The sequence below is a fragment of the Rhizophagus irregularis genome, chromosome 20 (genome assembly GCF_026210795.1).
Source record: "Rhizophagus irregularis chromosome 20, complete sequence".
In the NCBI taxonomy this organism is placed as follows: Eukaryota; Fungi; Glomeromycota; class Glomeromycetes; order Glomerales; family Glomeraceae; genus Rhizophagus; species Rhizophagus irregularis.
This window is the reverse complement of record NC_089448.1, coordinates 3,622,770-3,639,401: the sequence shown is the minus strand read 5'-3', so window position 1 is coordinate 3,639,401 and position 16,632 is coordinate 3,622,770. Positions and strand designations below refer to the sequence as shown.

General features: G+C 27.3%; 5 protein-coding genes across 5 annotated transcripts; 1 reads left to right on the top strand and 4 right to left on the bottom strand.

Moving 5' to 3' along the window:
* Positions 1-1,804: 1,804 nt before the first annotated feature.
* On the top strand, positions 1,805-2,485 carry OCT59_013394 (uncharacterized protein; the record flags this gene model as incomplete). The annotated part of the gene is made up of 1 exon (XM_025315475.2): positions 1,805-2,485. The coding sequence occupies one exon, from the start codon at positions 1,805-1,807 to the stop codon at positions 2,483-2,485; it is 681 nt and encodes a 226-aa protein (XP_025182749.2).
* A 2,571-nt stretch (positions 2,486-5,056) lies between these two features.
* Positions 5,057-5,371, bottom strand: OCT59_013393 (uncharacterized protein; the record flags this gene model as incomplete). The annotated part of the gene is made up of 1 exon (XM_066140770.1): positions 5,057-5,371. The coding sequence occupies one exon, from the start codon at positions 5,369-5,371 to the stop codon at positions 5,057-5,059; it is 315 nt and encodes a 104-aa protein (XP_066001618.1).
* Positions 5,372-8,346: 2,975 nt separating this feature from the next.
* On the bottom strand, positions 8,347-8,814 carry OCT59_013392 (uncharacterized protein; the record flags this gene model as incomplete). The annotated part of the gene is made up of 1 exon (XM_025329680.2): positions 8,347-8,814. One exon carries the CDS (start codon positions 8,812-8,814, stop codon positions 8,347-8,349), a length of 468 nt encoding a protein of 155 aa, XP_025182747.1.
* Positions 8,815-10,719: 1,905 nt separating this feature from the next.
* Positions 10,720-11,340, bottom strand: OCT59_013391 (uncharacterized protein; the record flags this gene model as incomplete). The annotated part of the gene is made up of 1 exon (XM_025329679.2): positions 10,720-11,340. The coding sequence occupies one exon, from the start codon at positions 11,338-11,340 to the stop codon at positions 10,720-10,722; it is 621 nt and encodes a 206-aa protein (XP_025182746.2).
* Positions 11,341-13,816: 2,476 nt separating this feature from the next.
* Positions 13,817-14,281, bottom strand: OCT59_013390 (uncharacterized protein; the record flags this gene model as incomplete). Its single annotated transcript, XM_025325135.1, has 1 exon — positions 13,817-14,281. The coding sequence occupies one exon, from the start codon at positions 14,279-14,281 to the stop codon at positions 13,817-13,819; it is 465 nt and encodes a 154-aa protein (XP_025182745.1).
* Between the last annotated feature and the right edge of the window lie 2,351 nt (positions 14,282-16,632).

Here is a 16,632-nt window from a genome sequence, read left to right as displayed (position 1 = left end):
ATATACCTAATCCTAACAGTACATTTAAACACCTATTTTCCATTTGATCTACTATATGCAATCCTTATTCAATAACAATAAAACCAAATAAGCTAATATATGTAGAATTGTTTGGATTATTGAAAAAAGTCATTGATTCAGTTATTCAGTTAAAGCTGATATGTATTGAGAGCTAATATCTGATATATACAAAAAATTTCTTTATGATGTACAGAAAAAAATTGATGAAAGCCAAAATACAACTAATGATCATATTATTGATATTATTAGTATTAACAATTCTAATATCACCAAGCATAAAGGGCGCTCACTAAAAAGGTTGAAATCTAGTGTTGAATAATCAACGTCTAAAGGTAAACAAATATTAAGGAATAATGCACATACCACAACAGATAACAAAGAAAATGCTGATGATAATGGCAACATCAAAGGACGTAAATGTGAAAAGTGCAAACAGTATGGCCATTATTATGCTAAAACTTGTCAGGCTTAAATACTTTAGAATTTATTGCTAGGTACTTTTAGGGTTTATTTTTAGGGTTAGTTCATTAGGTTTCTTTAGGTTTCTTTATTTGATAGGTTGGATGGTATGCTTTTGTTAAGTTTCTTTCAGTATTGTTATGTTTGCTTGGGTTTTTCGTTTATTCATTATAGTTTGTTAGGCCTCTTTTGTTTTTTTGTTTATTCATTAGGTTACTTTATGGTTCATTAGGTCCGGTTGGATTTTTTGGGTTTCTTTGTTTATTTTTTTGTTTATTCATTAGATTACTTTATGGTCCATTAGATCTGGTTGGATTTTTTTGTTTATTCAATAGGATACTTTAGGGTTCGTTAGGTCCGTTTAGGTTTTAGATTATTTCATTTATTTGCTTTTATAATAGGTTCGTTTAGATGTTGGATTTATTGCTTGGGCTTAGGTTTATTTGGGTTGTTAATAATATGGTTAATATTGCTCATTTGGGTTCATTATTTTGGGTTCATTAGTCATTTTTATTTAGGATTGTTAGATTTGTGTACTTTGGGTTAAAATCGAAAATAAAGTTTACGTTAAGTCACGTGATAAATTATAATCATGTGACTTTTGTTTGCACAGATGTTGTACGAATAGCAATAGTCTTTTAAGAGATATTAATGAATTAAATTTATGATAAGTGTATCTAGTAGCCAAAAAATAATAGCATTTAAATTTGAAAACAGTTAGTTATATTGAATAATGATTGTGTAGTTGATTTGCAATATTAATACCTTCTATATGATTATTGTTGATAAGATTTTATAAAAGGCACTTTTAAATATAGATTTAAATTTTTGCTGTTCACTTGACCTTTTTTTATTTCATTATTAATATCATATATATATTGTATTTAATATTATTATAGAACTATTATTTATTTATAATATTGTCAATATATTATTTATTATAATATTAGTTAAAAAATTTCACTTATTTTTTTTTTCTTTTTTTAAAGATACAGATGAATATTAATATTTCCATGTATTTATTTAAACAGTTTCATATATATAAATATTTTTCATGAATATCCGAATTTTTTTATGTAAATTACGTAACTCTTTTGTGATGATCACATGATTTACGCAGAATTTTTGGGATCAGGTGGTTTCACATGACACAATGACACATGACGACAGTGATGTAACACGCGAAGTTTCATATATAAATGTCTTGGCGACTTATCTTTTTTTTAGTTATCTATCACTGTTTAAAATGTCGCTCAATTTTCACGGTTCATTCTCTTACAAGAATGATCTCATCAACGTTATCAAAATTAGAGACAACGTCAACATGAGAGTTCAAAGGGAGAATAATCAAGTTGCAGTCATTTATTTCGTAAATGATCAGGATAATAGAATCCGTATTCCGCAAGGAATTATTGTAAGAGACACCACCGATAACACAAATGTAAGGCCTTCAAGGTTCGATAGACAGTCCTTTCCAATTTCGTGGGTCTCAAGTTACGAGATATACCTTAATGGTGAACATATAGTATCCCTCGATAACCAAAAACAACAGGCGATAAGAGGGATCGACGCTCTTGCCTATTCTACTACCGATGGTGAGGATAGTGGTAGCGATGGTGAGGATGGTGGTAGCGATGGTGAGGATGGTGGTAGAGATGGTGAGGATAGTGGTAGCGATGGTGAGGATAGTGATAGCGATGATGAGGACAGTGTTGTTGATGATGAGAGTAATGAAGGCGAAGATTGGGGGCAGTTGATACGAAATTATTTTAACGAAATCCATAGGATTATTACACGAGGGCACAGAACATTAAGAATACCAAGGCAAGGAAGAAGAGATTGGATTATTTTTTCAAGTAGACGCAATACCCGAGGGGGAAGTACTCTATTGCATTCAAATCACGGAGATTTCCAAGTAACTTTATCTGGAAATATTTATAGATTTGATGGATTCTTTCTCTACTATGAGGATGAAGATATGTACGAGGGTGATGATGATAATTAATAATCTTCAATGGTAATTATTTATAAACACTATATAAAATAGGTGTAACCCAGCTCTTTTATGTATTTTGTGTATTTCTAATAAAGTATATCTATGCGACAAAAATAATATGTTAATCTTTTTTGATATTCAACTTGATTTTTAAATATTCTGGAAGGTACTTATCTGCAGTATTCATTATTTCGCAGTAGGCACAATTATTCAAACAAATTTCTTTTAGTGGCTGTAAATTTGCAATAAAGCAATTCCTGGAGTGTCATTTATTTTCCAGCGCTCATGCCTCGTATAATACAACTGACGACCATTTTTATTTAATGATTGGAAGTTTGGAACAAATGAAACAAAAGATAAGAATGTACCCCAGAACGCTATCAGATTCTATTTTGACTTAGGAGAAGCTTTATTTAATCGATATAAAGAGTTAAACCCACTTATGGTAAAGAAGGAGCTAGGGCTTTGGTTCTCTGATAGTACACATGATCGCATAACTTTTGTTTACAGATTTTACAGATTGAATAAACATTCTATAATATGTTTACATTATATTATAACAAATATAAAAATCAAACCCTACATATGAATATGAAAAATTCTCGGCGTTATGTTACACAGAGAAATTTTTTTTCAATGGTAGCGAATAAAATTTCTTTCTTTAAAAAATCCGTTAAAAAAATAATATTTTTTTTTTACAACTCAGAGTTTTTCTTTGTTCAATATAAAAAAAAAAATTGGTTTTCTTTCTTAGAAATTTAAGGTTCATCGATATAAAAAAAAATTTTTAATATTATTCCAAAAATGATACCAATGAATTTTTACTAAAAACTATTAAAAAAATTTTTTTTTTTTAATAAATCTTTGAAAATTGAAGACAAATTTTTTCATTTAATAAATAATTTGCGTTTCATGTGACTTTTGGTATTACCGTCCGTGAAAAAAGAAAATAAAATAATGCAAATATCCAAGCATAATCCCTAGGAATATAATTATTGCTTTACAAAAAATAAATAAATAAAATTTTATATTTTTTGAGTATTGGCTAAATATCACCGCTGGTGATTGCCACCTTACCGGAATTTTGAGTAGAATTAGGACATATCATGAAACTCTGCCTGCTAGTATTTGCTAATGCTGGTCCGGTGATGATTACCGCGTGGTGATTTTTTGACATTTCTAAATCACATAAATTTAATCAAATAATCGAACTTTTTTAAATAATTATAAATAATTCAATATATTTATAGTACATGTGTGTGTGTAATGTGCAAAATTATCTTTGGTTCTTTAAAATTAGAATTGAGGAATTTATGCGAAAAGCCTTATTATTAATAGTTATAGATAAGAGATATCGGTATTCGACCGATACGATACCGTATTTTGCACTGTATTTTGAGAGTCACGGTACCCCCCTATGTATAATACCTGCAAAAAACAACTCATTTTCTAATTTCTAATGATCTTATTATATAAATAATATAATAAACTTATAAGTATAAGACCTCACAAGTTTTAAACATCTTCCATTAATAATAAAACTCGCGCAATAGAGGGTGGCTCGCAAAATACGGTATCTCTATTTCTCACCAATAACTATTTGACTATTCAAATCTGATTCACTCCGCTTATTATAATTGACCGGAGAAGAGTTAATGGTAATTAATTTAACTTATGCTAAATGCGCTAAATGCAAGAACAAAATTCGTGAAAATAACAAATTTTTTTAGCGGTTTAAATTATGTAAGATTTATTGCTAAAAGAAATATTAATAAGCGAAATATTTTTCAAGTATCTTGCATGAGCAGTATGGCCTGAGGAAGATAATTTATTATTCTACTAATTATTTTGATGAGTCTTGAGAGCAATGGTAATTGATAATGTTACGATTTAGAAATATAATGCCTTCCGTTCCACTTTGGACAATAAAAAGAAGTTCATATGGAATCAAAATATTAATTTTATAATATCTGTTTTAATTAATTATTATAATAATGAGATTTTTGTTTAATACTCGGGTACAGGGAACTGAAGTTATTTCTCGTTTGTAGGATAAATAATATTTTATTTAAATAATATTTAAAGAGATATATTATATAAAAATATAAATAAAAATATAAAATATAAGATAAAGCAATAAAAAAAATTTAGATTCACGCCTAAGTTACATCCGTTACTCAATTATAATTTTATTGTCGAAATTGAGTGAATTGAGTAAATTGATTATCCGTGATATCTGAGGAAGAATAATTCGAATAAGTATTACCTCGTTGAGGGAAGGTAGGTACAATGATTATTTTAAATCCGGGAATATCAAAATTAAAGATTTCAGGTTGAGAAGGGTTAATAGTTGTCGTATTAAATGGAGAGAAAGTATTTCCAATACTAGCCCTGTAAAAAATCTGATCCGTGTTTTATCTTTCCATGTTTTTTCCGTGAATGTATCATTTTCATAGAATTTATAGCCTTAAATCATGGAAATTTTCATCTCGCTAACACGGATATCCGTGAATGTATCATTTTCACGGAATTTTTACGGAAGACACGGAGAAATAATGGAAATATTCGGATAAAAATTTTTTATAGGGTAGGTTGCGACGATGACGGGTGACCATATTGCTGCGCATACAAAGAGGTGATCGGAGGAGAATAGGATTGCACATTAGACGTGTGTTGTTGATTGAAGTGTTTGTTATTTGTGTGAGATGTTGGGGAGATACTATTATCGTTCATCATGTGAAAGTCAACATTGATAACATTGTCACGCTCCGGTTGAATAACATCAGCAGTTGATTGTTGTAAATCAGTTGGAGGGTAGGATCGCGAAATTGTAATGTTTTCATTAAATGTGTGTTGATGAACAGAATTATTTGTTTGAGATGTATCATCGCTCATGGAAAAGCCAGAATTGGAAGCAACGATATTTGGAAAATATCCTACAAATTGAAACTTTTTTTTATGGAGAGATTTCAGAAGTCCTTTTTATAAAAAACCGTTATAATATAAGAATGATTGAATCACTAAGTTGTTTCAAAAAAAAAAAGAATGTACAGAATTTTGAATTTTGCATGTTACTCTAAAAAAAAACATTTCGGCTTCATTATTACTTTAAATAGCTAAGATAAAAAAATAAAAAGTGGATTGCATACAATTATAATAATAATAATAATAATAATAATATTTTATATAGAAACCTAGAAATGATTACTAACATGACTAAGGTCTTACGTAAATTAACTTTATTGATTGATGTATACGATTTAAGACCTAAGCCCGTGATAAGTCACGTTCACATTGCCACCAAAATAATACTTTATAATATATTGATTTAACATTACCCTACTTTAAATGAGTTACAAAATTTACCCCTTTTTATAATTGTTTAAAAATATTTTCTCTAAAAAACATTTTACCTTGTTTTGCATTTTCAAGTCAAAATCCTAAAATTTTCTTCTTTTCATAATTTCGTGCTCAATCGAACCGCTTACTCTGAAACATATCATTTTTCATACTTCTAGAAATTTCAATTTTTCTTCTCTTTGATCTTCAAATTCATTCGTCATCTCGGACGTTACATTTATAACGTCATACAATTTTAAACTACTAAAAATTTATACACTAATTCTAAATATAATACTGCGCACACAAAAAAAATCAGGAAATAATATTGATAGGTTACATATACATCATTTTTTTTAAAAACACATAAAATAATTTTTCTTTCCTGATTATCGAAAATAATTTAATAAGAGGATGTAAAGTTTTGGATGTTGGGTAAGTTTAATTCAATCTTCAAATATGGATGAATTCTATGAATCTACAAGCATGTATAATTTATTAATTTTATTCGTTACTTCTTTTTTTAAAAGATGTGGTCCTGGCACTTGGTTATTAGAATTATCAAATACATATACAAGTTCTCAATTTATCGGACTTGATATGAAGCCAATATATCCACAGGAGGTAAATACGAAATAAAAATAATAATTTTATTTCATGTGAAGTGGGGAAATTGTGAAGTGGGAAAATTTTGTGAAAGTGAGGAAATTTTAATTTTAATTTTTCTTTTTTCAATAGACCAAGTAAGCTAAATTTTATCGAAGGAAATATATTTAATTACCTTTTCCTGATAATGAATTTGATTTTGTACATATGAAATTATTCTTACAAGAGATCAATGGAATTTTGTTTTTTCTGAGCTCATGAAATTATAGAAGTATAATTTTTCTTTCTTTGAAGTAACGCTACTGTATCACTTACTTTATGATCATCGTCATTTAAAGGGTAACAAAATCAGGTGGATTTGAAGCAGGTCCAATTTTTTAAAAATTATATGGAGGAAGTAAGTTTATTCTTTATTATCTTGTATATCTTTGATGATGGAACGGTCTAGACTATGTTAATCAGCAAATAAATTCGTATTTATACTAATTAAATATTAATTTCTTTCAATTAAAGTTCATGACTCTTCCTTCATGTAACTAGGGATGGCAAAAAACATGTTTTAAAACAGTTATGGCGTTTTAAAACATGTTTTAAACGTGTTTTAAAACATTAAGCACTTTACTAGCCTTTACGACGTAATACATATTTACAATAAAAATTTAAGCACTTTATTATATAATATATTTAGAGTATAGCCGGACCGACCTTGTTGGGAATATAGCTTAGTGATACTAGTGATTCGTTTAAATAAAATGTGCGCTAACTCGAAAAAAAAAAAATTATATAATATATTAATTTTAAATCTTCTAATCGATCAATTAAATCAATAACTAATGTTATTTCCACAATAATTACACACTTTTTGACGAGGTGTTATTCGTAACTTTTCAAAGTGCTTACGGACGTCTTCCGATGATGGTTTTTCACGAGAATAATTTTAAAAAAGGTTGCTTAAAAATACAAAAAAGGTCATTAAAAAATAATTACGCATTAATATGTCGATCAATGTTTTAAAACAAAAAAAAACGTGCCATCCCTACATGTAACCTTGATTCAATATTTGAATCACATTCGAATATAACAAAGATTCATCGAGATGAAAGGAAGACCATCATTGGACCTATTTTTATCATTTTGTACTACGGAAATGGCAATAGAAAGTCTAAGTAATGAGTTGGGAATTTTTAAAGAGAAATTTAAATATATGGCTGTAAATGATATAATAGACAAACAAACCTGAAATTAATTATATTAGATTTTGTACTCAAAAAAATTTAATATAAATAATACATTTAAGAACATTTTTTTATGTAATATAAATTTTATTAAGTAAAAATAATCTTACGTTATTGTTCAGTCGATTAGAAGTATGGGGGCTTTTAGTGACCGATATTTTTAAGAGACATCCAATATTGAAATCAGTATTAGTAACATTAATTCCTATTGGCAATTCACTTATTGGATGGGATAGCCGATATTTCTATATCCTGCATGAACAGTAGAGCATTTTGAACTGGTATAGTCCTCAAATATTGTCTCATACAAATATAATGCTGTGGAAGATAATTTATCATTCTACTATTTATATTGGTTATATAAAAAAGATAAAAAAGAATTAATTTAAAGATATCTGTTTCAATTAATTCCTCGATATCTTCCACAACCGTTAACACTAATTAGAACAATGAAGTCTTTGAATGCTAAGGGGCTGAATTTAATATTAGATTAATCTCGTTTGTAGGATAAATAATACTTTATTTTTAAAAATAATATTTAAAACATGAACGTACGGTACATCAATATATAAGATACATTAAATAAATATATAAATAAAATTTATAAAATATAAAAATAAAGTTAAGCAATGATAAGAATTTAAGAAAAGATTTCACGTTTAAGTTATATACGATACGCAATTAAAATTTTTATTGTCGAAATTGAGTAAATTGATTATCCGTAGTACCTAAAGAAGAATAGTTCGAATAAGTATTATCTTGTTGAGGGAAGGTAGGTATAATGATGATTTTATAGCCAGGAATGTCAAAACTGAAGATTTCAGACTGAGAAGGGTTAATAGTAGTCATGTTAAATGAACCAAATGAAGAAGAAGTATTTTCAATAGGTTGCGGATGATCATACTGCTGAACATACGGCGAACTGATAGAAGTTGAGGTGATGTTTTCATTAGATGTGAGTTGATGAACGAAGTAATTATTATTTGTTTGAGATGTCGGGAAAATATTATCATCATTCATGGGAAAGTCAGAATTGGCAGCGATATTTGTAAGATAACCTTGTTCCAGTTGAATAACATCAGGAGCGGTTGGTTGTAAATTATTGGGTTTAGTAAAAATGTGATCATTTTGATCATTTTGTGAAGGTTTATTATTCATGGTTAAATTTGAAGAAATTTTTACAAATTAAAACTTTTTTTTTTTGTGGAGATTTCAGAGGTCCTTTTTATAAAAAAATCGTAATATAAGAGAAATGAATCCTTGGTATTAATACTCAAAATAGTATAGTTCTGTTTTAGAAAAAGATGTACACGTTGTTTAACCTTTTATGGAACATTTCCATTAAATACAATTTGCGCAATCCTTTTTTTTTTTTAAAATAATTTCCTGATGAAGAAAAGCTCTGTGTCATTGGCATATAGTCTTATTTCATCATATATGGTATTTACTATGGTAAAAAAAATTAAATATTTTTTTTATGAGAAATGATCGGCAATAATGTGATACACATGGATCGCATAACTTTTGTTTACAGATTTTACAGATTGAATAATCGTCCTATTATTAATGTTTATAATAAATATAAAAATCAAACCCTACATATGAATATGAAAAGTTCTCGGCGCTGTGTTAGAGAATTTTTTTTCAAAAGGTAGCGAATAAAATTTCTTTCTTTAAAATCCGTTAATTTTTTGTTCAATATAAAAAATAAAAAGAAAAAAAATTTTTGTTTTTCTTTTCTAGAAATTTAAGGTTCATCGATATAAAAAAAAATTTTTTTTTTTTATAATAAATCTTAGTTAAATGAAAAAATTTTTCAAAGTCAACATAAATAATATGAATTTCACGTGACTTTGGGAATTACCGTCCGTGAAAAAGAAAATAAAATAATGCAAATATTCAAGCATAACCCTAAGAAAATAATTATTGCTTTACAAAAATAAAAATATTAAATATTTATATTTTTTGAGTATTGGCTAAATATCACCGCTGGTGATTGTCACCTTACCGGATATAGGGTGGAATTTTGAGCAGAATTAGGAATGTCATGAAACTCTGCCTGCTAGTATTTGCTAATGATTACCGCGTGGTGATTTTTTGACATTTTCTAAATCACATAAATTTAATCAAATAATCGAACTTTTTTAAATAATTACAAATGATTCAATATTAATTTATAGTACATGTGTGTGTGTAATGTGTAAATTCTCTTTGGTTCTTTAAAAATTAGAATTGAGGAATTTATGCGAAAAGCCTTATGATTAATAGTTATAGATGAGAGATCGGTAATTCAACCGCCGATACCGTATTTTGCGGGTCACAGACCCACAGTACTCCCTATGTATAATACCCTGCAAAAAACAACTCATTTTCTAACGATCTTATTATATAAATAATATAATAAACATGCTAGGTGTTACGTATAAGACCTCACAAGTTTTAAACATCTTCCATTAATAATAAAACTTATGCTAAATGCGCTAAATGCAAGAACAAAATTCGTGAAAAGAATAAATTTTTTTAGTGATTTAAATTATATAAGATTTATTACTAAAAGAAATATTAATAAGCGAAATATTTTTCAAGTATCTTGCATGAGTGGTATGGCCAGGAAAGATAATTTCATTATCATTCTACTATTCATTTTGATGAGTTTTGAAGATGAGCGCAATGGTAATTGATAACGTTACGATTTAGAAATGTAGTGTCTTCCGCTCCACTTCGGACAATAAAAAAAAGTTCATATGGAATTAAAATATTAATTAAATAATACTATCTGTTTTAATTACCTAAATAAAATGGAATTGAAGTTTACGTGAGAACGTGTAAATTTTCGTCACATGATGCCGATTGTTATAATAATGAGATTTTTGTTTAATATTCGGGTACAGGGAACTGAAGTTTGCGGGATAAATAATATTTTATTTAAGTAATATTTAAAACATGAACATACGGTACATCAATATAAAGAGATAAAAATATAAATAAAAATATAAAATATAAAAATAAAACAATAAAAAAAAAATTTAGATTCACGCCTAAGTTAACATACTATGTATAAATTTATTGGGTAAATTGAGTAAATTGATTATCCGTAATATCCGAGGAAGAATAATTCGAAAAAGTATTATCTCGTTGAGAGAAGCTAGGCACAATGATTATTTTAAATCCGGGAATATCAAAACTAAAGATTTCAGGTTGAGTGTTAATAGTTGTCGTATTAAATGGAGGGAAAGTATTTCCAATAGGTTGCGACGATGACGGGTGACCATATTGCTGCGCATATGAAGAGGTGGTCGAAGGAGAATAGGATTGCACATTAGACGTGTGTTGTTGATTGAAATTATTGTTATTTGTGTGAGATGTTGGGGAGATACTATTATCGTTCATCATGGAAAAGTCAACATTGATAACATTGTCATGCTCCGGTTGAATAACATCAGCAGTTGATTGTTGTAAATCAATTGGATGGTAGGATCGCAAAATTGTGATGTTTTCATTAAATGTGGAGTAATTATTATTTGTTTGAGATGTTGGAAACGTGTTATTATCGTTCATGGAAAAGTCAGAATTAGCAGCAGCGATATTTAGAGGATATTCCTGTTCCGGTAGAATAACATCAGCAATTGATTGTAAATTATTGGATTCAGTATAATTATTATGTGAAGGATTGCTGTCATCCATAGTGAAATATTTGTAATTTAAACAAATTAAGGTAATTTTTTGACGGAAACTGATAAATTTCGAGTTTCTTTTATAATAAAAAAAAAAATTGATGATCTGCAAGAAAGCATTCTTCTTTGTTGAACTCTGAGTTAGAGTTGTTTCTTTATAAGGCCTTACTAAAAAAAAAAATTTTCACTTTACATAAAAATAATTTTAAACTAAGAATATAAATTATCTGCATTCAAATTTCTCCTTAAACATTACCAGTTCAAAAAACTTCTCCTTAGACAAAAACATTGATATCGTTTCATATGAATTACCTAATAGAGAAAGCTACTATCGTACATACTCAGCCACTCAGAAATGAATATTTTTTTCTTTTTTAGGAATTTAATATATAAAAATTTTTTTAATACGAATTACTGTATATCGTTTATTAAATGGAAAATTAAATTTAATAAAAAAATTTTTTTTTACACTGAGAAAAATTTTTTGTTTTAAATTAATTGTAATACGAATTAATAATTATAATATAGAATTTTTTACTTTATATGACATGATAAACTTGGACTATGCGGAAAAAGTATTATAAAAACAATAAATAAATACGTTCTTTGGTAATAAAAAAAAAAATTTTTTTATTTTAATAAAATCTTTAATTGCTAATCCGTATATGAACGATAGACCCCGTTTTTACTTAATAATTTAAAAATAAAAATAAAAACTATATATATTCAGAATACGTAATTTACGTAATTTAGGGGTGACGTTGTCTCCACTGGACCGTCCAGTCAAAGTAAACACAGCCATTCCAATCCAGTAAGTACTATTTTTTGCGAAGTTATTTTAGAATGGAAAAATTTTTGCTGTTTTAGACGTTATTAAAGCATAAAAAATTTTTTTAATTAATTTTAAAGAATAAAGTAGCGGATATCCAAAAGTATATATACAGAAAATTTAAGACTTCTAGCTGATATTTTTATGAGACGAAAAAAAATGTAGCAATGTTTAAGTATTTTATAATGAATGATCTGCAGAAAATGGGAATACGGGGTAAACGTTAAATAAAAGTACTAAGTTGGTGGCGCAGCTGATCAACTGTGGCGTAATAACGAATTTTTTAAAGCCCCTTTCAGCCTTTAAGTAAACTTGCAGAGCAACTAAAAATATGCTTACCAAAGAACTTTGATGTTTTTTTGTTAAAAGTAATAAACTTATTTTTACAATTTTTGAAAATTGCTGTGCCACCAACCTGGCTCACAATTATGTAAAAAACTGGTATCAGAAAAAAATTACTAATGATCGATATAAATTTGCACCGAATTTTTTTGCATGGGTCAGTCGGGCCACGAATTAATAGTTTAACCAGCAAATATTATATTATTTTTTTTTATATTAATGAAAGGATTGTCTATTTGACCCCAGATTAATTTGTTTGAATGGCAAAAATAATAAGAAAGGTATAAAATAATGCACCTGTAATTTAATGTGAAAAAAAAAATAATGCGAAATTTGGAATTGGCCAACTTTTGCTAGTACTCTGGCCAAATTCGGATTTTAAATTCGGCTATTTTTTTCAATCATTTATTTGGTTATGATTCTCATACCCTATCCATAAAATATATACTCTAGAGTTTAGTCTAGGCCAAAAAAATAATTAAATAAATAAATAAAAAAATGAAAATAAAAATTATTAAGATAGAGCTCTGATTTGAACTTTTTTAAATTATTTATTAATTTATAGAGTACATACTCATGTGTAATGTGCGTGTAAAATTCTCTTTTGTTCTCTAAAAATTTTAAGAATTAGAATTATTAGAATTAAAGAATTCATACGAGGATCTTTATTGAGCCTTACTTATAACTTACGTTATTGTTAAGTCGATTAGGAGTATGCGGGCTTTTAGTGACCGATATTTTTAAGAGACATCCAATATTGAAATCAGTATTAGTAACATTAATTCCTATTGACAATTCACTTATTAGATGGGATAGCTGATATTTCTATATCCTGCATGAACAGTACGGCTAGGAGCATTTTGAACTCGTATAGTCCTCAAATATTGTCTCATACAAATATAATGTTGTGGAAGATAAATTAGCATTGTTCTATCCATATTGGTTATATAAAAAAGATCTTTCTAGGTATTTTACTATTACTAAAAAAAAAAAGTTATATAAGAAGAATTAATTTAATGATATCTGTTTCAATTAATTCCTCGATATCTTCCACAACCGTTAACACTAATTAGAACAATGAAGTCTTTGTTTAATACTCGAATGCTAAGGGGCTATTTAATAATAGATTAATCTCGTTTGTAGGATAAATAATACTTTATTTAAGTAATATTTAAAAAATTACGTGCGGTACATCAATATAAAAAGTAAATATATAAATAAAATTTATAAAATATAAAAAAAAAAGTTAAACAATGATAAGAATTTAAGAAATAGATTCACGTTTAAGTTATATACGTTACGCAAATTATAATTTTTATTGTCGAAATTGAGTAAATTGATTATCCGTAGTACCCAAAGAAGAATAGTTCGAATAAGTATTATCTTGTTGAGGGAAGGTAGGTATAATGATGATTTTATAGCCAGGAATGTCAAAACTGAAGATTTCAGACTGAGAAGGGTTAATAGTAGTCATGTTAAATGAACCAAATGAAGAAGAAGTATTTTCAATAGGTTGCGGATGACCATACTGCTGAACATACGGCGAACTGATAGAAGTTGAGGGGATGTTTTCATTAGATGTGAGTTGATGAACGAAGTGATTATTATTTGTTTGAGATGTCGGAAAAATATTATCGTTCATGGGAAAGTCAGAATTGGCAGCGATATTTGGAAGATAACCTTGTTCCAGTTGAATAACATCAGGAGCGGTTGGTTGTAAATTATTGGATTCAGTAAAAATTTGATCATTTTGATCATTTTGGGAAGGATTATTATTCATGATTAAATTTGAAGAAATTTTTACAAATTAAAACTTTTTTTTTGTGGAGAGATTTCAGAAGTCCTTTTTATAAAAAAACCGTTATAATATAAGAATGATTGAATTGCAAGTTACTCAGAAAAAGACGTGCGTGCATATTACTCCTTACAGAAAATTAGTTTTGGCATGTTAATCAAAAAAAAAACTGACCGAATTTTTAAGGTGCTACAGAATATTAGTTTTGGCGTGTTAATCAAAAAAAAAAAACTGACCGAATTTTTAAGGTGCTACAGAATATTAGTTTTGGCATGTTAATCAAAAAAAAAAACTGACCGAATTTTTAAAGGTGTTACAGACGGAATATTAGTTTTGGCATGTACCTCTAAAAAAAACTTTAGTTCCACCTCATTACTTTAAATAGTCTAAGGGAATAATTTTTTAAAGGTGTGTTACAGAATTCTCAAATAACATAGAATTACATCATCCATATAAATCGGAAACGGAAACCGTAAAGTCTAAACTCCGAAGTGTTGTCATGAAAAAGATACAATCATAACTCGATATAACGATTCGGGATAAACCGATTTTGGCAGGTATAGAGATAAACTGTACTGTACGATTGGCTAAACTGTACTGTACGAATTTTTTCGAATTTATCGTACAGTACAATACAGTACTATATAAAGCGCAGGTATTGAGTAAAATATGACAGTACGCTAACGCAACTTGGTACGTACGTGTGTTTTTTTTGTTCGTACGTACATTTACAGCTAATCAATTTTTTTGTACTAGTACGTACGAAAGTTTTAAAATTTTCGTACTAATTTAAGTTTTCGTACAATCGTACGACTTTGCATTTTTGTATTTTTGTGCAACTTTGACATATTGTTTTTAACAAAATATCTTATAAAATTAAATGTTAAATTATAAAATTAAAAAAATTCTTTGAAGATAAGCTAATAAATTTTCATTCCTTTAATATATTCAGCTCCATAATAATAAAACTGACCATTAAAATAATAACTAAATTTTATTGGTTTATTTATAATTAATTTTTCAATTCTTTATCATATTTTATTAATTAGACAACCATATTTAGCATTTACAAAATATAATTTTTGATATTATGTGGCGCATTATTAGCAAATTAAATTACAAAAAAAATTGTACAAGCATACAACATATTCATCTCAAAAATTTGATCACATGATGTTACAATGTAAAATATTAGTACGAAAAAATCAAAATTTATTTTTAAAGGTCCGTCTGAGTACGGAAAAATTAAAATTTTTTTTTTGAACGTCCGTACTAATTTGTATTACCGTACAGTACTAATTTACTATATACTCATAAAGCATATAAAGCGCTATAGTGTACTGTATGATAAATTAAAAAAATTCGTACAGTACAGTTTATTACTATACTTGTAATTATATTTATAATAGGTATGTAAATAAATTTTGACATACTGATTAACTGAGTTCAAATAATAACTTTTTAACCTATACATTTTTTCACTTGTAACTGCACTTTTCTTGTTAAAATAAATAAAATAAATTAAAATAATTTTTTATTAATCATTATTACGATTGAAATTTAATTAATATTACTGATTTACTTAAAATCCTTTTTACAATTTGCCAGATTTTTTATTTCTAATGAGTTTTAAAGGGTATTTATTTAATATTTTTATAAAATACGATTAATTTAATATTTTTTTATTTTCAAAACTGCCTCTTAAATTAAAAAGAGTAAAAAATAGAGATGGGATGAAGATGAAAAGGGACAGAAAAGCAATGAAAGGAAAATATCATGAGTAGAAACAATTGTTAGGAATTAAAAATACGAAAGTGAAGTCCCAGGAATGAAAAAAAATAAAACAGCAAAAGGGAGATGTCAGAAACGAAAAACAAATAGACGTACTAGAAGTATCAGATATGGAAAATAATAAAAGAGAAGTATCAGGAATGAAAAAAAATTAAAGGAAGCGTCAAGGACAGAAAACAAAAGAAAGAAAGCATCAAGAGCGAAAAAAAATAAAAAAAGGTGTCAGAAACAAAAAAAGAAATATAAGGAAGTGACAGTAACAAAAAAAAAATATTAGAAATAAAAAAAATTAACCACCGCCCATGAAAAAGAAGAAATGATTAATAAGTTTCAAAATCAAAAGAAGTAACAGAAAACAATAAAATAATAAGAAAAATAACATACTTCAGTTCCTTAGTAGCTAAAATATTTCAGCAAGAAGCAACTATGTTGAAATTGTCTAAAAAACAGTTAGCAAAAGTAAAAAACAATAAATAAATAAATAAATAAATAAAACAGTAAAATAATAAAAAAACAATAAAAATTACCTTGAACTGTGTGCTAGA